The 26,480-nt window shown below is 35.0% G+C and overlaps 1 protein-coding gene across 1 annotated transcript; it reads right to left on the minus strand.

Moving 5' to 3' along the window:
* Window positions 1-8,339: 8,339 nt before the first annotated feature.
* Window positions 8,340-20,931, minus strand: LOC104903986 (uncharacterized). The gene is given in 11 exon segments (XM_010692145.4): window positions 8,340-8,988; window positions 9,509-9,600; window positions 9,720-9,823; window positions 10,656-10,818; window positions 11,322-11,595; window positions 11,598-11,747; window positions 12,457-14,201; window positions 14,346-14,698; window positions 16,660-18,054; window positions 18,786-20,355; window positions 20,597-20,931. Coding segments are annotated over 11 exon segments (6,198 nt in total). The 5' UTR covers window positions 20,875-20,931; the 3' UTR covers window positions 8,340-8,914.
* Window positions 20,932-26,480: the final 5,549 nt, after the last annotated feature.

The following is a 26,480-nucleotide window of genomic DNA, read 5'->3' on the forward strand; positions in this document are numbered from 1 at the left end:
AATAAAAGTGTAACATCTAATTTAAAATTTCCTAAAATAGAAAGTGTAACATCTAAAAAAACGGAGGAAGTATCTAATTTCAGACTACATATATAAATTGCTGGCATCATCATTCATTTAATTTCTTTAACGGGCATCAATTCTTTGAGTATAGACAAAGTCAAAAATAAAAGCTGACTGCCAGAGGCTAGAGTTTCTAATTAGGTTTACTTAGCTAACTCAATTGGGTTTATATATACTTTATACCAAAACCAACTTGTATTCTCAAAATTAGATGTACAATACAAGTATACAACCCTTTCATACAATATATATTCTTCACAAAAAATAGCTTCAAATTAAAGAGAGAAATAAAGATGGAATCATGTATGCAATTTAGAAGCACATCATCAGGACATGGGTGGAGAAATAATGAATCACTGATGTCTTCCATATCAACTCTTCCTCTCCATTTGATAGCCATTTTTGTTATTGTTGTTCTCTTGTTATATTTCTCATCCCATGCAGACTACAAGGCTCAGGCTGAACGTAACTTCCAATTTGTCATCTACTTGCTTCCCTTACTAATAATGTTTTTAGTAGGGTTCCTATTTATGAATGGAGGTTTGTATTCTCAATTATTCTCTCATTCAAAGAAACTTGGGTCTCAATCGACGGCGGTTTATCAGACGGCGGCCTCTTTTCCTTGGGGAGTCATGGTGCTGGTGGTGGTGGTTTTGGTTCTGCTCTCGTACCAATCTTCGTTTCAGTCCAAGTGGTTTGGACCATTTTCTAGGTCAGAATAATCAAGTTGGCAAGAACTGTTGGTTGTAGTAGTACTTCAAAGTAGTGGATCAAGGTTCATGTAATTAGTTAATATTTTATTGTTAGTGAGTGGGTGATCATGGGATGATTTCCCTGATTATTAGCATTAGGTGGTTATTTCTTTTGTTATTTATAATTAGTTAATAGTTTACTTAATGAAATTTTAGTGAGAAAACCAACAAGTTTTTTATTATTTTTCAGTTTCTTTTGCTGTCAAGTTTAACTCTTATAACTATCATTAAAATTCCAACAAAAACTAGTTTTACGTGTCGGGGTGCATTATTATTTCGGATTAAGGAAATTGATGTATGCACGAGAAGATGTTACAGTATAATATAATTGATATCCTGTTATTTTGTTACAGACTTACAGTTAGTTAGAGTGTGCTTTAGCGCCAAATTCAGTAACTTCTTTTATTAAGAATTCTGTTGTTTTCTATTGAGAATGCTTTTGTTAGTTGTTAGAACTATAATTGGTTAGTTCATACACCTTATAAATAGACAATAGCTACATTGTAATATCCGTTCAATGAAATATACAACATATCTTCTTTTCCTTTCTATCTTCTCTTCCATTTTCTTCTCTTTATTGTCTGATTCTAAACTCTTTCAGTTGAAGTCTAGGACTTCTGTATCAATGGTATCAGAGCTTTTCTTTCCTTAGACCCATTTCTGCCATTAAAACACGTTTTCTTGCTTCCAAGATTGAGTATACACATGTTGTTTGTGAAAATGCCTTCAACCAGAAGTGTTTCTTTCTCTATGGAAGATGGAGCAAAGATTGGATGAACAATCTCAGAAACAAGAAACCCAGTCAAAATTGCTCGAAGATTCCATGGCTAAAATGCTGCAAGTAAGCCATTACAGAACTCAGAAATGATAGAGGTGACAAAAGATCATCTTATTCTCCAAGGTCTGAAACTGGGGAAAGGAATTCAACAAGACTTCTAGGGTATATTTCTAAATTGGAATTTTCTAAGTTTGATGGCTCTAATGCAAGATTTTGGATTAAAAAATGTAGTAAATACTTCACACTGCAAGATTTATGATAAGCAGAAGGTTGATTTAGCTTCTTTACATATGATTGATAAGACTGAATGTTGGGTTACTAGCTATTTGGCTGTAAGAAAAGGAGTTGACTGGTATGATTTTGCGATATTTATGATAAGCAGAAGGTTGATTTAGCTTCTTTACATATGATTGATAAGACTGAATGTTGGGTTACTAGCTATTTGGCTGTAAGAAAAGGAGTTGACTGGTCTGATTTTGCGATTGATGTGAATGCAAGATTTAAGGATGATTCCAATAGAAATGTAGTAATAGAAAGATTCAACAAATTGCATCAGGGAAGTTCTCTTGAGCAATATATTGATGATTTTGAGACTTTAAAAGTCTTTTATGATGCAAGATAATCATGACCTTCTCGAGGCTTATATGTTACATAGTTTTATAGGAGGACTGAATAAAGATGTTAAACCTTTAGTGAAAGCATATAAACCTACTTCCATATCTCAAGCTATAGAATATGCTAGGTTATTGGAAGAATCATTAGCCTTAAACACCACAAAATATGCTAAACCTGGACCTAACTACACAAAAGCAATATTAGCAACCCCTATTCCTTCTCATCCACCCTTATTACCTACCCCACTTCCTACACCTTCCCTTACACTCACTAAATACAACCCCAGACAAAGAAATTCTAGACACATTCCAACTTATATGAAGGCAGAGAAAATAGCAAAAGGGTTATGTTACTATTGTGATAAAACTTTTGAGAGGGGTCATAAGTGTGATTTTAAAGAACCCCAACTGTTTACGTTTGAAATTCCAGCAGCTAATTCTGATGGTAAAGATTAATTAGTTGATTTTGGTGAGAATGAAGGGGCAGATACAGCAGCAAATGACCCTTATATCAGTTCATGCTTTGTTAGGCAATCGAAACTAATACAACACTATGAGGGTTATTGCAGTCCAAGGAGGTAAGACATTGCATATTTTGGTTGATTCAGGAAGTACACATAATTTTGTAGACTTGGCTATAGCTAAAAAAAATTGGGTTGCAAGCTAGAGTTTATCCCTCCTCAATCAGTTACTGTGGCTGATGGCAAAAATTTGAAATGCCAGTTTGTAGTGAAAGGGTTTTAATGGAAGATGAATGATGTTTCTTTCTCTACTGATGTCTTGTTGATTGACTTGGGTAGTTGTGATATAGTTTTGGGTATCCAGTGGTTGAGTACATTAGGTACTGTGTTATGGGATTTTAAGAATTTAATCATGGAATTCAACCAAGATAATATTCAGTTTGTTTTGAGAGGGATTACTCCTAAGAAGTTAGTTGTGACTAATGCCATTTCTAACAAGGCATTAGAGCATGCTACTCAACTGTGTTTCATTAAGGTAAGGCTGTGTGAAGAGACCTGGTCTGAGATATTTCAGCTTGAAACTATTCAACAACAATTCCAACCACCTGAGTTAAGTGCTTTGCAATAGAAGTATGCGAGTGTTTTTGTAGATCCAGAAGAATTACCACCTCTTATTAGGGGTGTTTTTTTTATCATAGTTTCCACTGATTGAAGGTGCAACTGTAGTGAACATTCGACCTTATAGATATCCCTTGAAGCAGAGAGATGTTATAGAATAACTCATCCAAGAAATGTTGGATAGAGGTATCATCCAAAATAGCTCTAGTCCATTTGCTTCTCCAGTTGTTTTAGTAGTAAAGAAAAATGGCACATGGATACTATGTGTTGATTGTAGAGAATCGAATAATAGGACTGTGAAAAATAAGTTTCTTGTTCCTATTGTTGATGAATTGATTAATGAGTTGTCTGGAGCTGTAGTGTTTAGTGAACTAGATCTTAGAGCTGGATATCATTCAAATGAGAGTCCATCTTGATGATGAGTTTAAAATTGCATTCAAAACACTACATGGCATTTTGAGTTCCTGGTTTTGCCATTTGGCTTAACAAATGCCTCTGTATTCTTTCAAGGGTGGATGAATGGTGTCTTTAAACCCTTGTTAAGAAGGTGTGTGTTGGTGTTCTTTGATGACATTTTAGTCTATAGCTCCTCTCTAGAGGCTCATTGGACATACCTTGCTGAAGTATGTGAGTTTATGCAAAAGAATGGATTATTTGCTAAAGCTAGTTAATGTTCTTTTGCTATAAATAAGGTTGAGTGTCTTGGTCATTTCATATCTGCTATAGGGGTTGAAACAGATCCTAATAAGATTTTTGCAGTGAGCTCATGGCCTACTTCATCTTTTGTCAAGGAATTAAGAAGTTTTTAAGGGTTGGCTGGTTATTACAGGAAGTTTGTGAGACATTTTGCATTAATGTCTAAACCCTTAACAAATTTGTTACAGAAAGGAGCAGCACAACAAGCTTTTGAGCAATTGAAGCATGCTCTTACTAGTGCACATGTTCTTGCCATTCCTAACTTTACACCACCTTTTGTAGTAGAAACATATGCATCAAAATCGGGAACAGGATCAGTTCTTATGCAACAAGATCATCCTATAGCTTTCTTAAGTAAATCTTTGGGTCCCAAGTGACAAGCTCTTTCAGTTTATGAAAAGGAGCTGCTTGCTATTGTGTATGCAGTTCAGAAATGGGAACAATATTTGATAGGTGATCATTTTATAATCAAGATCTGAACTTACTTTTTCTGATCTGATCTGATCTGATTTGATCTGATTCCAAGATCTTATCTTTTAGATTTTTCTCGACATATAAGAAAAAATATAGTCATGTGGGGTCTTGTTTCATTCGTCTCAATGAGTACTTTATTAATATTCAATTATTATAATTTTTACTAATATGTAATGAAAGATATTCAATAGTAATAATGATTTTTAGATATAAGCATGATCTGAACTGATCTGATCTAATCTGATCTGAACTTATTTTTTCAGATCTGATCTGATTAGATCTGAAATAAGCAAAAATAAGGTGAATTGAACAATGTTGAGGTAGTCACTGCAAGTGATAGAGTTGCGGACAAAAGAAAACAGCTTTTTTTTCTTCTTCTTGAATGTATCTCTAAGGACCCATTCGGTATCGTTTTTTTGTTTTCAGTTTTCAGTTTTTTTTTGAAAACTAAAAACCAAAAATTGAAAACCAGAAAAAGTGGTTTTCACTTTTCAGTTTTCAAAATCATCATGTTCCTAATAAATTTGACTAATTGTTTATTCATTAGAGGTCATATATCATATAACTTGAAAATCAAAAAACCAAAAAACAAAAAATCACGGTAATATTGAACGGGCCCTTAAGGTATTAGTTTTTCACTGAAGTTACTATTTTTTTTTTCCTAAAGTAGGTTACAGATGTTCTAAAAAGTGATTTGTAATTGTTAGTCCATTCTTTGTATCATTGCACCCAACAACTTATGAAAAACCATGTTCTTCTTTACTTTTTACATTTGTTAGTGGTGGGTCTGAATGTAAAAGAAGTGAACAGAAAAGTTGGTGCAACAGGAAATAAAAGCAAATTTCGCAAGATTACAAAGTCGTCAAGGTACCATCTAATCAAGCTTATGACCATTATAAGTAAATAATCATATTCATTAAAAATAGTGCATTACTTCACTAATAGAGTGACCGAGTGAGAAAGAATCAACTGGACGTAAGATAAAATTGATGGTTTGAAGCCTAACTAATGGTAAATGAAAAGCTTTTACTCCCTACCTTTAATTTTTAATAATGTGTTCAAGCAAATAATCAATGATCTAGAAGGTGCTGTTAAATGACTAAGACTCTATTCTTTTAATCTGAATTAATAAAAATTCAGTTTAGTTCGGACAAATTCAGTTTAGTTCGGACAAATTCAGTTTAGTTCGGACAAATTCATTTTAGTTCAATTTAATTCGTGTCCCCTCACAGTTTTCATTCAGTTCAGACAAGTTCAGTTCAATTCAATTCAAACAAATTCAGTTCAGACAAATTCAGTTCAGACAAATTCAATTCAAACAAATTCAGTTCAGTAAAATGTTGGATTTTATCCAAGTTGAATGCGAAAGTTTTGGGCGGGCTTGTTTTCCCTTGCGGTTTATTGTTCGGACTTATTTTTTAACACTTATATAAATACCTTCTTGGTCGTTTTTCTCTCAGAGAAAATTATTCATTAACCTAAAAATACAGAGCCAACTTTTCCTTCTAAGTTTTGAACAGTTCTTGAGAAATTCCAACCCTAAAGTTCGGGGTGTAGAATTCTACGGTGTTGTGTGAACCTTGGGGGGCGTTCGTCATTGGAAGCCTACACCGGTGGCGGTAAGGTGGCGAAATCGCTTCTAAGGCAGTGGCCTCCATACCACGGCGCAACAATTCTTAGTACAAGATCACATCAAGTTCAGCAAGTTCAGTTGACAGATATTTGCAGATAAGTTTTACTTATTATATTATTTGTCAATATTATTTATTAATTTGTTCTTCATGAATATTTCAATCATACTTGTTATTTCCTACATAAAATACAGAGCCTAAGTCTCATCCGTATTTCTCAGTTTCCTCTAACTGCTATACTTCATATACACATTTGACCCACACAATCCCTTATTCTCTTGTAGAATCCACTCATTTTAGTCGAATTCAAATCTTTTCTACCATATACCATTTGAGTTTCACTCATTCTTATTAGTTGATTATAGTATGTTTCTAAAATTTGGTATTAATCAAAATAGGTGAGTTATAATAATATTACCAACCAATGAAATAAATTAGTACCTAAATTATGAAATAGAAAGTGTTTGAGGTGGTGGAGTAGTGACATCATTTCCCACCTCATATTCTTGAGGTCTAGGTATCAAATCTCATAAGATTCATTTAAAGATTTTCCCTTATCCTTCAAATGAGTCCCCTTCATCTTACCTTAAAAAAAAAAACATAAACTTTTCCGTTTATTTTGTGCTAATACATAGCATATCTAATAACCAAGGATGTCTTGGCCTAGTGGTTAAGATTGAGGTGCTGTGAACGATAGGTCACAGGTTCGAATCCCCCTGCCTTTCTTTGTACTTTGTACCGCCTTTGTGGCTCATATGGATAAAAAAAACATAGCATATCTAATACATAAAACATACTAGTGGGCTAAGGTTTTTGGAGAGTATATGATGTATATATAGATTGTCTTTTGACGCACAGTGATGTAAATAATGGCATTCAGTAAAAGTATCACATACAACTTTATAATGCTTTAGCAGCTCAGCCATGTTGAATGTTGATCTTTCAAAATCAACGTAATACTATAGCAGAAATAAAAATAACTTACAAGTGCTATATTTGTTCTAAGACCATAGTGTATTTTCTGTCATAAAACCAACTAACAAGGACGATAGATAGGTACTGAAGCAGCACAATAACCACGGCAATCATAGCAGCAACAGCTCACAGGGGGCCATCTTTCGGTGGTGCATCCACCGTAAGACCGCCTTCGTCGACCCTGAAAGGATGAAAGCAATCTAACAGCGAAGATTAGGAGTATTGGTGTGAGTAAGAGCATCCAATTGATGTGGAATTCAGTGGTTTCAGCAGCTTCATCAGAAACAAAGTAGAATTTTATGCCAAGGAAAATAGATACAACTAATAGAATTAACAGAACTGGGTAAGGAAGAGGTCTTAGAGTTAAACCATCACAGATAGAGGGATCTCTTCTTGGATATGAATGATAATCACAGTAAACCATTATTTGTGGGAGGAGGGAGATAAAATGAAGGGAAAAATGATAATCAGATGTCAATTTATAGCATTAAAACTTGAATTATTAGTGGGGTGTTAGATATGATAGGTTGATGCATGGTATTGGACAAAAATAAGTGGGATATTTTGATCATCGATGTGTAATAATATAAAGGCAACTGTCCCCCCATAATTTGTTCCACTTGAAACTATTGGATACAAATGGATGGGTTTGCTTGAAACAGATAAATAATGTTCGGCAAGATACTAGATCTAATGGATTGCCGTGAAATTATTTTGTTGGTGAAGAATTATGCGGGATCACAAAGGTTATCAATTTTTCGAATACGGTCAGATGAATCCGACGGAAATCATCCTCACGGCTACAAGGGATCGTTAGATTGTCTCTCCAACAAGGCTGTATTTCCAGCGATATAAGGGAGATGTTCCACATTGCAAGATTTGTTTGACGATCGTAGTTTTTATGAAGGAAATTTTTGTTTGATTCAACTTATGTATTTGTTTGATTCGATTGCTTATGTAGATGTCGTATGACTTTTTATTAATGAATTAATTTTACTATTCAAAAAAAAAAAAATGTTCGGCAAGATGTTTATCATATATCTGGGTGTAACGTTACACACTCGTATACTTTTTTTTATGTTTTATGCTCATGAGCACGACACAGGAAATGTTAAAAGGTATATAAGTACACTCGCGTATAAGATAGTAATTATAAAGCTCGGAGGCTATTGCACGATGTAAGTGTAATACCTACAAAAATCATCTTCCTTTCTAGGCATGGCTTGGGCTTAGCTACTCATACATGTAATTAAACTATCTTGTGAAGAAAAAGAAAAGAAGAAAAAAAGAAACACAAATTTTCATATAAGACAATTTTTATGTCAAATCTCCAACCATACATTACTTAAAACAAAAAAGGCAAAAGTAGAAAACTTTAGAATGGTGTAATACCTACAAAAATCTGTACAAAAAAATCTATAAGCAGTTTCTTCTCCAGCATCATAAAAATCAGAAGTTAAGATCACAAAAATAATACATTGGCTTGACAAAAATAATACATTGGCTTGACAAAAATAATACATCGGCTTGACAAAAATAGTACGGTCAGACTGAAAGAAGACCAGTTTCTTCTCCAGCATCGTCCTCATCGAGACAAATGCAGCTGCTGATCCCGAAGCAGCATTGTCTCTGCTGAATTTGTTGCTGAATTTGTGCGTCGTGCTGTTAAGAAGACTTCAATAAGCAATGTGACACTGATATATTTTGTTGAGATGTCCCAGACCCCAAATACCACAAAATTTGTATGCAGGTGCACCTGCACTCTCCATAATGCAGAGCTTCAAAATTGTAGCAGTAATCATAGAACAGCCATCAAAACCGAGAAGGAGAACACAATTTGATGTCTTCCTCGTCACACTTTTCCTTCATATTGTTGCCGTTTGTGATCATCCTTCAAGCTCGACAAGGTACTTCGGCAAGGACCCTCTGCAACAAGATCATCATTACATTAGAACTCAAGAAGCAATCACAATCATTCAAAAAAAGAAAAAAGCAATCACAATGGGGTTATACATGTGCTTCATATGCCTTCGCAACTTAAGATAGATTGAAATAAGTGCTCTCCTCATTGATTATCACTTATTATCCCTGAAGTCAACTTATCTGAATTTATTAGCCCTCAACTTACTAACTTTGAACTTAATTTATTCAAACCTATAATTGCTAGGTAGCCCTTATTGGCTCTGAACTTATTACCTAACATTATTATTCATCTAAATTTATTTTTCCTCAATGAGTACAAAAAAAACGTTGAGGAGAACACAGATGTCTCAGTAAGCCGCCTTTCACTCATGCCAAAACATGCATTTGTAAGTCCATTCCTTCTATAATTTCTCCTACCATTTTTAGGAATTAGAAATTTGAGTAAAATATCTAGTTATATACTATGTTACACAACAGGAGAAACAATTTACTGACTTGACAGTTTGTTGAGTAAAGTGCTTACCTCCGAATACAGTATGAAGATACTGAAGATCATCTGCTGAGCAAACATCTAGCAAAGCATAGAGACCTGGCCTTAAGGCTTCATCTACTTCCCTGGAAGTATGGAGAGCGAAGAAAACGTAAAGGTTATTTCCCCATGAATGAAAGAATTAAGATTGATTATCATATCTTACTATGCTCTTCATATCAGAAGTCTAAAAGGAGAAAGATACCTGTTGATTCCCCTCCTAAGTGGACCATATCCTGAATAAAGCCATATGTAATCTGATAAGAACATAAAGCAATGTTGACCAAAAACTTCCTTCTGCTGTCCAATCTGCAAATGATAATAGGCCAGCAAAAAAGATTGAAATTACAGAGGGAATGTTCTCTTCATACAATATTAGAAATTTTTACAAGATTTAAAGCATGCATGATAGAGAGAGAGAAAAAAAACTGGATGACTCGTCCTTTAAGCCCATCTCAAAACAATCTCTCAAGAACATAACATTTTAAGAGAAAGCAACAGTACAGCGGTATCTATATTTCACGATCACAACAAGAAACTAGAGCTTTGTCATTTCCTGAACTTGTGTTATGATGTCTTCTTCCAGATGTTAATCAAATTATATGTACCATAACCAGTCTGATATACCATATTTGGGGGAGGGGGGAGGGGGAGGGGGGGAGGGAATAATTCATTATGAAATGATCGTGTTTTACATCCCTATAAAGAATGCACACATGGCAAAGAAAGAAGCTTATATTGAATATAGTCAGTAGAGATGACAGAGATTGGTTTCAGAATCTGTATTTCTGTTTATCTATTGTAATCCCCCGGGATTGGAAAAAAATCCCTTCACAGCTTCACTGATTTATATAAAGAAAAAATAAGAGGAAATTCTGATGAACGGATTTATTGGTCAAAGGAACCATCAAAAGATCAGCAAAAAAAAATTCCGTGAAGGGTAATTCAATGAAATTTGCCTTACCTCCAAAAAGAATTTTGTGGTGACCTTAATTATTTGAAAACATAATAATAGTCATGTAGATTACCATGAATTCAACCACCAAGCAACAGAAAGCTCGAAGGCTACATAATAGCTAACATGCAATAAGACAATAACTAAGATGAAAGGCAGATAAAAGCTGTTATGTTTAACACATACCTCTTCATAAACCCTTCTCAGATAACTGGCACATATTACTCCCTCTTCCACAGCCCAAGTAAAGTAAGCCTTTCTGTCTTCTGATTCGTTATTTACAATCTCCAGACAATGGAGGAGTACTTGAAGTGAATTTTGAAGAAGGGCAATACACCGTAAACACTCACTAATAAATAATAGCACAGTCAGTAACATAAATTTCACTTACAGAAAGCAAATATACTAGTAGCAGAAACCAGAAAGAACATACAACATTCTACTTTACATCCTTTTGGAAGCACTGGATGCTTATTCAAGCAGATATATACTTATAAGGGAAGTTTTAATATGAGACGATGACCTGCCTAGTCCAGCCATCTAGAAACTATGTTACTTGGACCCTTCAATTACCTTAAGGAACCGCGTCAGGTCCTTGACACTCGAAACGGATATGAAAACTTTAGCATTTCATTTTGGACTAGAACGAATGGGAATTGTTCATGAAATATCCTAGTCTAACACTTGGATACATTCATCTTTGATATGAATCCAAAGTCCAAGTGACATATTCTAGCAAGAAAAACAATGAACTCAAGACTGAAACAGCTGTTCATGTCTCGTGAACCAAAAAGAAAAGGAAAATGAACAAGACTTCTTAAAATAGAGACCCAAAATATAGGAGATTTATACCTCTTGCGATGTTTAACAACTGTCCACAACAATTGGCAAGACGCAGCAAATATGTTCATTGAGAACTGCCTGTCAACGAGGAAGTGACTTTCAAGTTCCTCGCACTCTTTTCCATCCAATTTTATGGAACTTTGTGAAGCTTTTCCTGCTCTAGTGTAGCGAAAACCTTTGGAAAGTGTTGCTGGTATGTGCAGAAACTGTCCTATATGATGAGTATCCAGGTGATATTGAGCACGTTTTCCAGCAATTCTGGTCAATAGCTCAACGCACAATGAACTACAGATCCTGAGTCAGGATTCTTATCTAATGCAATTTTGCTTGGTGTTGCATAGAATATTGTGGGGCCTTGTAGGTGTACCATAATGTTGAACAATGAAGCAAATATACTATTGATGTGCATTCTAACCACAGTCAATTGCTTTTTCCCTGCAACAGAGTCAGACATCAATCATGTTACAGCTTATAAATACGAGTCAAGCATCAGTATCAGTATGAATAAAGCAAGTTATTTGAAAAAATCATAGAGAATTAGGTCTTCTGATCATAGAGCTAAAGCAATACCTATTAACAGCTTATTATCATGGAGGAGACCATACAGCACAGCAGATCAGAAGAAGGTGGCACAATTACAAACAAACAAAGCATTGCGAATTTCAACCATTAACTGTCCAGATGCCTTCTGACTATTGACCTCAAGTTACTAATGGATATGTGATTAAGACAGGCTTTCTGCTGTGCCTCAGCAGCACAAAACCAACCAACTGACCAAGCCTCCTCTCACCAGTTTAGCTTAAATTCCTCTCATTGCTTAGCTTAAATTCCTCTCATTGCTTCACTAAATAATGTTTAGTAAACATGCATTACTCTCCTCTCATTTTATTGCAATCTCAACTAAAGGCAAGTGAGCATTTCATAGCTAAACGTGCATTCTCTTGTCTCATTTTTGTCGTAATGCCAGCTCCCAAGTAAAGGTATGTAAACATTTTACTCAAACAGCTATACAAAGAGAAATTAGATCCTGTGACCAGAGAAGATGTCATGACAGCAATACAAAGAGGTTTCCAATATTGTGAAGGGATTAGGACAAAAATCAACTTGCAAATCATGTTCAGCATAAGTTTTGAACAGATGATACCTTTATAGATTTCAAGAAGCAAGTCCAAGCAATCAACAGCACCTGCAACCATTAAAGAAACTCTACCCCCAGTACTGCATTCATTCTTCACCTCATAGATCACCGTAAAGCCTTCTTGTAGACCAGCTAGTGCTCGCTCTAGAGCTTGCAAAGCAGATAAAAGGAGTGGTTCTGATGGTTTCCCAATGAGAACTTTGAAAGAAATCCTCAACCTAGCCTTGAGATTGTCTAAGCCATAGAGGGGGTCACTGACAGTTGATTCAGAAACTCGTTCTTCAGCATATATCTTAGAATTTGACTCAACATGAGAAGCTAACTTGGCTCGTTTTCCTTGTAAAGAAATGCATTTTCCAATAGCCTTTAAGTGTAACTCTACCAATTTGGCATAAACATCTTTTGTTGCAATAGGACTAGTTGATGTAAACACACTCCCCATTGCCTCAACAAATTTGACAGTGCCATCCAACCAAACAAAAGAAGCTGGACTTGGACAGTTGAGCATTTCAGAAAATTTCGTCAGCAATACTTTAGAGCATCCCAGGAAAATTTGTATTAAGTTGGATGGCAACGTAGAACAATCAATCAGCATGCTTAGCCTCACAATAGCTGAAGAAGCCATAAGTAACCCTCTCAAGAAAAATGCTGCATCCATATTTTCACCATTGAAGAAGCTGCCCAACAAATCAAGCCTAAGACAGTTGTAATCGAATGAGCCAAAGTCCGTCAGACCATTAATGACTCTGTGTAAATTATCTGATTTTAACTTTTTTTTCCTTCGACTAGAATCATAACCATTTTGAAGACCAGATGTAGCCAAGGTCATCATCTCAGTTCCTGAATTTCCTTTTTGATTTGCAAGTTTGGATTCACTTCCATAATTATGGCCCATCATTACAGATGCATCTGTTCCCAGCACACGATTATCATCATCTAAATTCAGTGGCCCTTGGCCATCACCCACAATTTTTACTGGGTGTCTCTTGCGAAGAAAAATTCGAGAGGAAATACCTAAGAGCTCCATGAATATACCCATGAAACTCTCTACTCTAACCATGATGTTGGGCTTACACTTCATCAATTTTACTTTCATTTCATCACCCCTTGTAATTATATCATTCAAAGCACTCTCCAATCCCCATAAAGTACCTTGTATGCATGATACTGTAGAGGACAATTTGTTCAGCTCTGGTGGTAGTACATCGAACTCCATATCTTCACTACTGAAGGCCTCCTTCAGGGAGATAAGGAAGCTCTTTGTCTCCTCCTCCAATGCTTCAACTATCATAGTCACACTATTGCAAGCTTCTATGTCATACGATATTGTCGTGGAACAATCAGTTTTGTTTGTTTGATTGCCCTCACTGTCGAAATCAGACTTTCCGGCGATCTTAGGACTTGCAATCGAGTAAATTGCTGAACCAAATTGATGCTTGGATAGGTTGAAAAACACATATGAAGTGTGATCAATCAGTGAGACAATCATATCATTAAACTGGCTATAATTGTGCTGTGATGACAAGGTATTCCACCAAGTTATAACTAACTTGACAGATTCCAACAACCACAGGATTGATGATGGCACCTCCGACAATATTGGAACCTTCTTGCAATTATACACTACTGATTTCTCCACACAGAATGCCATCAATAGATATTTTAAAGATCTGCGACATGAAACTAACAGCCCAAGGAACTCATGATGCTCATGCAGTGACCCATGTTCTCGTAAGCTGCCAATTATAAGCCTGAACAATGCAGACACATTTTAGATGAACAAGCTGGTATGGGTCAACTACAGCTGACAAAACTAAAGGAGAGAAAGCAAGAAAGATCAAAGAGGAATGAGAACATTGGAAAAACATCAGATTATGGAATTTGTAATACATGACCTCTCGAAGTTGATTAGATATATCACAGAAGATGAGAAAGATTTGACTTCTGATGGGATCTCCACCATCATGCACAAAAGATTCAGTAAACTTCGACAAGCAGCAAGATGCACATTGGTTGAAGTGAATGATAATCCTTTGTGACAGCGTTCATTGACTGGATCACTAAGAGCACAATAAGAAGTAAGCGCCTTGTCATTCAAATGTAAGGCTGAGTTCTGAAGCATGCCCAACACACTGGTCCAGTCAGATGAATCCAGTTCTGAACCGATGTTTGTGGAATCATTAAATAACTGGGATATACACTTCTTCAAACCATGGCAAATCATGGATCCAATATGCCTGCAAACGAACTGGTAGAATACATCGTTATAATCATGTATAATCCAAACCAACCGACTAGCACAGTAATGTAACAGGCAAGACCCTAAGAGGTTCAGACATTAAGAAAGAATGTACAAATGGAAGTTAGACAGTGAAAGACGCGAAAGGAAAAGAGCTTCCACATTTACAGTATCTTTCTAATATCAGGAGAAGGAATTTCTAGCAATACCACAGTCGAGGATTTTGAAATCAAACTCTCATGTTCAACATTTATAACTTGATCAAAACCACCATTTTCAAAAGCTGCGACATGTGATGTATATTCTAGCACCCAGATCAAAATACTTTATTTGTTAAAGACGTCACTATTACAAGTTACTCTGGACTCCAAGTCATGTGACACTCCACCTTCGACCTAATTGGCTTTTCCATACGTAACTGTCATTTACCAACACTGACAATAGATACTGAAATCTATAGAGTACCTAGTCATGTATACCATTGTCTAGGTGCACATGGCCATCCAAAGACTTCCTCTAACCTGCATAGGCCTTTAACTGCCAAGCACAGCCACTTGAGAGTTTGAGACAGTCTACTCCGAAAAGTTCAGCAACATCATGTCTAAAAGTAAACTTGACTTAGTTTAGGCCTTCCCCTACCCTAAGGCATCTCCCATCTCATCCTTTAGGTGCACCAAGACTAAGGCATCACTTTCAATCTGTCTCATTTACTAGCATCAATGTCACTTGTATCATAACTCCCACAATTTTATAGCACATCAGGTTTCTTATGACAACCAATCTATCATACACATGCTTAAAGTTGGCGAAAAATATACATCCTTAAAAGATATTAGACATACAAGAATTCAAAATCACAAATCGGGTAAATCAAGCAAATTTATTCATCAACCTAGACTCCAACTGAGTTTGCCTTATCATGAGCTGCATCTCCCCAGCTTCATTAAATGTCTTTATTTAAGGCAGCAACCAGCATATCTCAGGAATATTTCCCATTTAGGGGAATAAATTATAGTGATCCCCTTTAAATAATCATTTCGTACAGGGAACTCTTGTCAATAATCACTCATGAATCTTGTTAACAAACAAACAGGAAATCTTTCAAAGTCAAGTAAAAATTTTAGCTACTTCCCATTTTCTCTTAGTAGATGGCTTCTCTTTTTGGAGAAGCTCAGGATCATATCTGATATATTGATCAACCTCTTCTTTTAGGCTTAAGGAACACTATAAAGACCAAAAAAATTCTTTGCTGGGAAAGTCTTTTCTGTGACTATCTCCAAAAGTCCAAGATGCCCTCAAGATTACCCCTAGGCCTGACCTAGGCACTTGTTTGGAAATTCCCCCTTCCTGGAAGAGGAAGGAGGCCCAAAGGTAGAAGCTTTCATCATCAATAGAAAAAGAAACCCTACCTTTGAGCTCCATCGAACTCCACCCAAAAATTTACAAACAAGTCCTAGCAATGCCCCTTGTTGAGAAAGGTTTTGATTATGTAATGGGTAACTGGGCAAGGAAGCTATTTTGATAAATGAGCTGCTAATGTGGCTCCCTGCATTAGAGATAACGACAAGGCCGTCAAAGAATGATTGTGCTTTGCACCATAACCAAATACATATGTTGCCAGACAATTGTGGAATTACCCTCACCCTCTTATGTTTGAGACATTTTAAACAGTGATAGTTATACTGGAAATGGTGTTTTACCTAACTTAACTCTTCACATATTGATGATGTACTGTAAGTGTAACAGCTGCCACCTTCCTCTCCCCCCCCCCCAAAGAAAAGAAAACAACAAAAAAGAGAGGGAAAAAATCCCTTCAAACACAAGGGTAGTACACACAAATATTGAAGATCTCGACACCTCCTGAGTTTATAAAATCTCAATCAACAGATGAATTCTCAAGATAATATGATTTCAAAATGGTAAGCCAAGCCACAAATTTCAATGGTCAGAAAAACTTCACTAGATCTTACTCTTAGATCATAGAAACTGGTGTCATGCAGGAGTTCCTGTGAAACTTGATGCTTGGTAACTTTCATTGCCTCACCAGCATAATCCCCAGACAGCTCCTTAAACTCCTCAGATCTTATACATGGAAGTGAATTAAGGATTAAAAGAGAAAGGAATAACTTCAGCTTCTTCTTAGTAGCATAACTGCACCATATATCTACATTTTGGCAAATAATCCACCAGATTGCAGTAGGCAGCGTCTTTTCATTCACTGTACAGACACCCAAATCCCATGAATCAAAGATAGGCTTTTGTTTCTCATCCACATTGGAAAGGTACTCGCTGATGAAACCAGTTAGACCAGCTGCTTCTTGCTTCAAAGCCAACAAAAAAAATTCTAATTTCTCTTGCTTTTTTTTGCCTTTGCATTGATCTGATAGAGTATCACCATCCGTCAATTTGCCCATTCTTCTATACTCACTTCTCCGCAAAATATATTCCACACAGTGAATTTGCCTACTTAGATCAACAAGTCTTTGTAAAGCCATGATATGCATTACATAAGTTAAGCAGCAATAATCTGCTGAACCTTCATGGAACAAAGTATCCTTTATAAATTGCAGGATACTCAGAAGAGAAGCTGAAGATTTGACCCAGGAAAAATATCCTTTATCTTTAAATTTAGTCCTCTTCATGCAATTTTCACCAGAATATGCTGTATAAAAGTCAGCCATCACCTTTGACATCTTTGTTGATGAATCAGGAGGCATGAGGCTCAGTGCTTGGCGATATAAGCTTCGACAGGATACATATACACGAAAGAAGAACAGAAGAAGCAAGGGAATATTCTCCAGTAAGTCATTTTTGCATTCCATGTTCTTAATTTGAGTTGTTCCTAATACTGAGGAAAAAAATTCATCAGGACCATCCTGCTCTAGAGTAGTTAAATGCCTCATGCTGGGACGTAGCATCAAAATCAGTTCTTGGATAGATTCCCCCATACGATAACTGTAACCAGAAGAAACTGAAAGAGAATCTAGAACCAGCGCATAAAGTTCAGATAAAACCATACCCAAAAGTTTTGCTTGGGCACTGAATCTACAGGAGTAGGAATCTGCAAGTTCAAGTTCATCCATCGCAGAACATCCAACTTTCATCCACTCCAGGCAATCAAAAATGTCAACAGATAGAGTTTGAATAAAATCAAGAGCCTGCCCTTCAGGTAGAGATTTAATCACATTACAAACAGCCAGCCTAAACTTTTGAGAATATAATAGCAAACAACCTGACTTGGCAAATCTATGATAATGAAGAGAGGAGTTGATTGATGACAGTTCATAATAATTCATTTCACCTTCTCCTTGATAAAATGATAGATGTCTGAGTGCTTTACATAGTGCAAAAACAGCACGATCCACCTACACAATCGATATGGAATTAGAAGGTAAGTCAAGTGCTAAAGAAATTGAAGCTCATTCTCCTAGAAAATATACCATCAGATCAAGCAAATGGAAGGGATATCAAAGTATATATCCTCCTCCAACAATATTTTAAAAAATAATATAATTATACTCCCTGCATTTCTTTTTGTTCTACTTGTTTTCCTTTTTAGGCCATTTCAAAAGGTTCTTTCTACTATGAATGTTTTATATAACTAATTCCAAGCAAGGAACACTGAACACTATGTGGCTAGTGTTGGATCCTTGAAACTCTGACAACAGCATGGACACTTGATACTCCATTTTGGATCAAAATCATGAGATATTTCTAGTATAATAGCCGATTTTGACACTTGGACACATACACGTGTCTGGTACGAGTATTTGAACCAGATGACATAGACTGAGCATAAAGGAAAAGAATCAAAACTAATGGAAAAAGATCTGTAGGAGAATCAATAGCATAACTAGGAGTTTTAAAGGTGGGAACTGGGACTAAAAACACTTGCCATCAATTATGTCCTGTTATTGAAATGCCTAGAGTTCCTTTAAAATTATAAGCCTACGACTGAAAAATGGAGAAAAAACTTGATCTGTCAACAAAAAGTACATGATAATGCAGTACAAGCTTAACTTCGAAATTCAACTTCATGCTAGGATCACAGTCAACAAAAGAAAAGAGTCACCAAAACTTACAGCCTTGCACTAACCTGGCGTAGCTCACTGTAAAGGTTAACCACTCGGCATCCAAGGTCAATTGTCTTTGAAACCAGCTCTGATACATCCTTTGAAGAATGTGCTAATGTTAAACAGGTGAGAATCATAAGCCATATGCTACCCAAGTCATCACCAATGACTTCATACTCGATTTCCAGGAAGTTTCCAACTATGAGAATGAACTCTTTGGCCATTAGATTCAACATTTCAACTTGCTCAAAACTATCATTACTCCATGTTGACAGCCAGAGTTGATTAAATTTGGCATAACACGACATCAGTAGACCATAACTTATCTTGAAAAAATTCAGACAGGCTCCTCCAGAATTATCCTCCATTCTTAAATAGGCTCTTTCGTAGACCATGCTAGACAATATCTTATTCATGGATCTAAGAGTGTAGTAAACATTCAGTAAGGAAGTTCCAGGTTGAATGTCCGACTGCATATGCTTCTTCAGATCAAGCAACAACGGCTCCATTGTGAGCACAAAGAAATCAAAAAATGACTTTCTTATTTCTGAGGCAGGAGTCACAGAGGTAAGGCTCTTCTCTGAGGTCAAATTTATTGCATCTTGTGAATCCTTCTTCAGTTTTTTCACGCTAACAACAAACAAGCGTAACAATTCTCCTATACCAGACAAAGCTTGTGTCTTTCTCTCAGAAACAAGTTTTTCCACTTTGTCAAAAAGGTGTCTGTGATAACTTTTGATGATTGTTTTAGCATTTTCCAAACTGTGATCAGTTGAAGAACTGTACTTATCTGTGATGTGTAAGCTGAGATATTCTTCAAGGTGGACTGAATGAAACAATCCATAAGACAGAATCTCCTCTACCAACTTGTACAAATTTTGCACCAAATTTTGCACCAAAACAGGTTTTTCGTCCCTGGTCTGATCTTGCAACAAACCTAGCAGATTCAACAGTGGTTCAACAAGTTTATCTACAAAATCACGAAATCCATTCTTGCGACAAGGGTGCAGCCTCAGGAACTTGGAGAACGGCTCAAGCACCAAACATGAAAATTCTGTGACCAAGTTTTGCACATTACTATCTTGAAGATTATCAGTATAAACTCTGATTACAAGTTCAAGCAGTGAGCTAACAGCCACTGCCCACAAATCCAGATTTTCATTCAACAATCGGCCATGGGAAGAAAATAGCAACTTTATGCAGTCATTCACAGTATTGAATAGTTGAAATTCAACAGGAGTAGAAGTGATTCCTTTAATATCTACAAAATTAGATGAACACAGCACACTCCTGGCCACACATGAAATGACCCTTAATAGGTCTCGCGATAAGCTCAACGATAGATTTAGTCCTTCAGACTCCTTCAGGCAAACTCTCAGTATCTCCCAGCATCTACTATCCAACAAAAACTGTGACTCCTCAGACTCCATATCTCCAGCCCTAATTTTCTTTTCAGAGGAAATCAACAAGGACTGAATCCAATTACTAGTGTATGTTATTAATCTTGAAATACTCAAGGTGTTGAACTCCTCCGTGTCATTATCTCCTTTATCCGCCCTCGAATCGAAAAACTCAAAGATCAACTCTACCTTCCTGCATCAGATTCATTTTGGTCATTAGGAAATTGCACTTGTACAAATGCTGAAAGACTAAACCTGGCAAATTCTTCACCTTTCATACAAATTTTACAACTGTAATACGATTAAGCAACTACCAATTCATTTGTAACAGCAATTAAACTTGACCACTTCATCCTAAAAACCCATAAACTGATTTCTCAACCCAATAATTAAACATATAGCAAACAACATAATTTGAATTAACAACATCTTACTTGTGGGTATTCATTTGTTTGTTTTGGATTGCCAAAACAAGGTTTAAGTTCCTCCATTGACGCTTCCCTTCTTTTTCCATGGAAATTTCTTCCTTTACTTCCATGTTTTCCAGCGTTTCAGCCTCTTCAACGGCACATCTTTCTTCTTTTTCATTTTTAGGAGTATTGTTTAACTTGCGAGCTGTTTTTAAGGGTTTTGGTGTATCTTGGGAATTTGCGAGTTTCCTCTTGTTCTTCTTTTTCATGGTTTCGTTTTTTCTAGCTGCTGAGCCCGCCATGAAAGAGGGTTGCAACAACTTGTTTAGAGGTGGGAAGGGTTTTACAGGGTTTTAGAAAACTTTGCTATTTCTACATGTGTCTCTTTTCGAATCAACTTAGGGGTGTTTGGTATCATGTTTTTTCACAAAAGAAACGGAATCAAGTAACAAAATTTGTTTTTACTTGTTTGGTTAGTGTGTAAAGTAACCATTATCGTTACTTGAGGGAAACACATCCCCCCAAGTTGTTTCCGGTCAAAAACTTGAGGAAATAAATAACGTTTCACTCCTCAAACAAAACCCTAGCTTGCAGCAGTCATTCTCTCTCCTCTTCATGATGGAAATAGTTGAGAATTCATCATAGTATTTCGATTTTTCAGCATATATCTCTCATCTCTAACATCAGTTTAAGTTTTTGATTGCAAATTTTGATTGATTTCTTCATATGGAAATTTTTTTTTGTATAGAATTTGCGAGTTTTCATTCGATTCTGATTATGGTGTTGAAATTTTCGATTCGGCGTTTTATATGTGTTATGGCTATGAAATTAGATTAGAGCTTCAAATTTTCATAGACTCATAGGTTAACAGGTGTCTGTTCATCTTCGAGGTGTACAAACTTTTATATTTTCGTAAATGAATACTACTTTTAAAAATTAATATTAAGTTATATTTTTTTTATTGGGAAATTAAGTCAGCCCAAGGGCTAAACCCCTACAAGGCTACTAGCCTTGTAGAAATTACCAGCACATTGGCTGGTAAAGCATGCTAAGGAAATACCCCAGCATAATGCTGGGGGTAAGGATCGAACCCCTGACCTCATAGATCAAAGGGGAGTGCTCTACCACATGAGCAGTGAAATATTAAGTTGTAATTTCTCTTTTAATAACTTTTTTATTAAGAAAAAAATACATTTTAATATTTGATTTCTACGACTTACTATCGATTACATTTTATTTACAAAATTGCCACTTGATGTACAAAGTTTGTATATCTAAGATATGGTTTGGCAAATTCTCGTCACAAGTTGTGGTGTATATTATTTATCTAATTAGTTTTGTCGATTTTTTTCGTTCCTAAGCAAGTCTACGCGCCACGTGGCACTCTCCCTTTAGTTGTTGCATACTTTCATTTCATGTCGTCATTATGCGCATTAAAAACATTATATTCGACCACGTGACCTCAAATCTATATAAACTAGCAATTTATGCACGTGATGCGTGCCTCACTTTTTAGAGCATAATTTATAACTTTTTTGGCATAAACAAAGGTAAAATTTGAACATTGGACATGTTTTTGGGCTCGCTAATTTTGTTAATTATGCCTATATATATCACTTAACAAAATCTGTCTTTTATTATTTATACTTTCTTTTAGATTTTTAAAATTAAAACTGACGAGTGATAAAAGAATGTTATACAAATTTACTAAGGATTTCTTATATTTTTATCAACAAAGTATTTTGTTTTAATTAAATCATTTCACTTTGTTAATTGATTATATTTTCCTTTTTTTATCTACTACTTGATTGTGTATTGATTGATTAAATACTTGATTGAGTTTGATTTTCTTTCATTGGGGGACACCATAGCTCCTCCTTTCCCTTATAATATATATATATATATATATATATATATAATTATATATATATATATATATATATATATATATATATATAAGACTAAAACTCAATGTAAACAAATGTCATGCTACCACATGTATCTCCCCCCCCCCCCGGTTCTCAAACAAATGGTACAAAGTAATCAACGAAAATGTATAGGTTAAGACTGGAACATGAAACCTCCCGTTTGAAATACGAACACACTAACTAACTATTCTACCATCACTTTTTGGTTTTTATGAGGGGAATATATATATATATATATAACCTACATCTAAGAAAAACATTTAAAGATATAACTAATTATGTCCCACAATATTCTCACAATCATTGAGAAGACCCATCATTTACATCCAATTGTCTCAAAAATTATGGCCAACATACTTGGCAACTCATGTGGCCCGCCAACATTGCTCGAGCAACTGTGGAATACTGCTCTTAATAATACACACTCAGGTGACTCATATAATCCAACATTCTCATAGAAGTAAGAAGTACAACTGTTACTCTTCCCTTCATACAGGCAAGGGCATATTATTTTACTTTTTTTCTTTCTTAAAATCGCCTATATGGACAACTTAAATTTATTTTGAACTTGCCGCCTACATGGACTTTGTAGGAAACAAAATTATTTAAAGACAACATTATATTTTTCTTTTTCAAATAATTAAGTACAAATGTATATATTAAGGAAAAAGCTATATGCATCCCTAAGGGCTGTATATAAGAAGCTAAAAATGGAAATAAATTGCATTAATTGATCATTCATTACATCAGTTGATGTAAAAAATTTCCATTAATTCACAACTTATTTCCATTTTAAGTAGTGTATTTATGTCTTATATGCAACCTTAAGGGCTGCATATAGCATAACCCATATATTAATACTCATTAATCTAATGGTAATAATAATCTGTTCTACTTTTCAATACTGTTATATTATTAAAAAAAACTCTTAAATTTTTTATAACCTCCCTAATTAACACAATTACACTATTTAATTGCATCGGGTTATATTCTTACACATTAACCTAAATTTCAAAATAAGATTGTATTATATCTTTGTAATTAATTATATATTTATATATATGTACTCTCTTGAAGTCAAGGGTTATACTGATCAATAATTGATATTGTAATTTACAATGTAAAAAATTTAAAAGAAATTGGGAGATTATTTTAAGAGCACAATGCAATGCTTATAATGTTTTTTCACTTCTCTCGAGTGTTAAATTTAATACTTCAAATTCACATTGGTAAATGATATGAGGCATCACCCGGGTCAACAACTAGATGATATTATTTAACATGAAAATGATAATAACTGGAGCATCGTTCGGGACTAAAAACTAGTTAAAGTATCAAAAGTTGGAAACTAATAAAAAAATATAGAAAATGTATATGATCTTTATGAGATAAAATTCTCGCATAGTTGCATGTATCATCTTTCGAAAATATCTATGCTAAGGTCTCAAGGCAAAATCATCATTAGTAAACCACAATCACATTGACAACCAAAAGAAATCCCTTGATTTATACTTTCATTCCAAACCTTAGACATAAAACTACTCACTAATCATGGATTTCGAGTATAAAAATATGAAATCATAAACAATCTAGGCCTAAATATGATTAATAAGGAAATAGGGAATAAAAACAAATCATTATTAAACTCTAATTAAAATAATCTAACTATTAATAAGGAGAAAAGAACAATGAAAATATGAATAATTGAAAACAGGAAACTGAAAATCAAATTTTCTTAATATCAATACCTCAAAGTTGTAAAAATTAACAAATCTTCAAACTCAAATTCAAAATAAAAAAGTATCTAAGTGTTTTTTTAATGATAAACTTTAATAATGTCTCTAACTAAATAAAATAAATCATAAGTCGAAAAGTAGTTAAAGAGGAGTTTTAAACGGCACTAAGTGCCTTAAAATATTTTTTAGAACATTAATAGGTCCAAGCGCACCATATAAACAATTGTGGGGGGACCTATATATCATACGGTCCTTAGAACTGCTCAACAAGTGTATATGTGGGGCACACCTAGTAAGAAAACGGTGCAAGAGCGCCTAGTCTTGTGTCTTGGTCCTCTTTTGTGCTCCTTTTTGCAGGCAAATATGGGGAATGGTGATGGAGCATTAAAGTTGATAAAATATACTCCAACTCGAAAATGTCCGGGCTTGGGCAAAACTATTGGCCCGTTGTTCGGATACACCCGAACTTTTTTCGGGAATGAATTTTGGGCAACTCAAAAATGAATTTTAGCTAGAAATTTGTACTGTTCCAACCTTGGCCAGAAAAGGCCCCGCTACATGTGGCCCGAAATTGTCGATCTTGGGCACGAAGAATTTGCTCGAAATTTGGTTTGGCTCGATATGTGGGTTGAACTTTTTTTGGCGATCTAGCCCGACATGTGGGCTGAATTTTTAGGCGGTCCAGCTCGCCACTTGATCACCTCTAAGGCACACTATTGCTCAACTTAGGCTCTTTATTCATTACTTTCTTTGCAGTATATATATATCTTGAACTTGTTATCGTCGTACGTAGTCCCACCTACATTGAGGATAAGGCAAAACAAAGGTCAGAGCAATTGCGCTAGAATATTGGTCAAAATGACTAAAAATCTATCAAATTATCACTATGATCAAATCAATGGAATATAAGTGAGAAAGAAGATGAAAGAGGGAAGAAAAGGAGAGGATGGGTATATATATATATAGGAGCATAAAAGGGTCCAATAAATACGTTAAAACACACTTATCAATTACTTGTGAAATGATAAAACTATTAACTCATGTCTTTATTGATAGCGGAACACAAAAATATGTGAATGATATGCAAACATTACATACATTCTTCTATATAGTCTTTGTAATTAAATGGTTAGACAAATATAAACACACAACTTGTTGATTAATCAAAATAACAATCTAAGCCAATTACACTCTTGAATCTCAATATTTGTGTCATGTAACTTTCACGAATTTTCTAAAAGGTGAGGAGAACACCGATCAATTAAACAACACTCAAAATTGACCTACGTACTTGATGCATGTTGCGATCCAAATCACTTGGACTTCACTCAAATTCAAATGGACCTATTTGATCAAATCCAAATGTTGACACGAAGAAGGCCACGAGAGTCCAAATTTCATCAAACCTAAATAGAGATGAACTGGAAACAATTAACTCGAATCCATCCCGAACAAGTCAATCATTACTTGTAGAGGGTGTTTGGTATTAAATGTTATTTGGGTAAGAACATTTTCACTGACTTTTGACCTTAAAATATCATAAAACACCAAAATAAGTGTTTGGTAATGAATCTTTTAGGTAACTAATTATAAAAAGCAAAATTCAAGTAATAAGCTACTTTTAGTAGCTTTTTGCATTGACTTTTGTCTTTTTGTTTCTATTTTGCTTTTAGAAGTTGTTTAAACACATTTATTTGCCCAATAGTTATACAACCAATACAATTACAAACAACTAATCAGATCAGTCACATAAAATACTTTCTTTCTCCGTTTTCATATTAAAACATTTAAATTTGTACAATAATATCAATTGGAGAGATGGAGTGTGATGAAAAAAAAATCATTTATTAGGAGAGGGAATAGAGAATATATTATAAAAAATATTAACATTGCAAAAATAGAACGAGAACTATCTAAAATGCGAAACATTTCAAGTATAAAGAAAAGGAGGAAATAGAAAGTAGCTTATTGTAACTTCAATGGTTAGTTAAAATAATGATTTTACTTGGCTTAAGACACCTCGTCATTCCTCACTTTTAAGTAGTACATTATGGACTCACTGTATGGAAGATTGAAGAAACACAAGAGAGAAAAAGAAGTGAAAGCTTGAGTATAGGTGGTCGAGGAAGATGATAAATTGTAAAAATGTAAACCTAGATAGGGTGTTCACTTATAGTACTTAATTTTTTTTTTTGGACGAGGAATTATAAGTTTTTCTAAGTACCTTAAACGGCACGTGGTAGT

Source organism: Beta vulgaris, chromosome 9 (genome assembly GCF_026745355.1).
Source record: "Beta vulgaris subsp. vulgaris cultivar EL10 chromosome 9, EL10.2, whole genome shotgun sequence".
Taxonomy (NCBI): Eukaryota; Viridiplantae; Streptophyta; class Magnoliopsida; order Caryophyllales; family Amaranthaceae; genus Beta; species Beta vulgaris.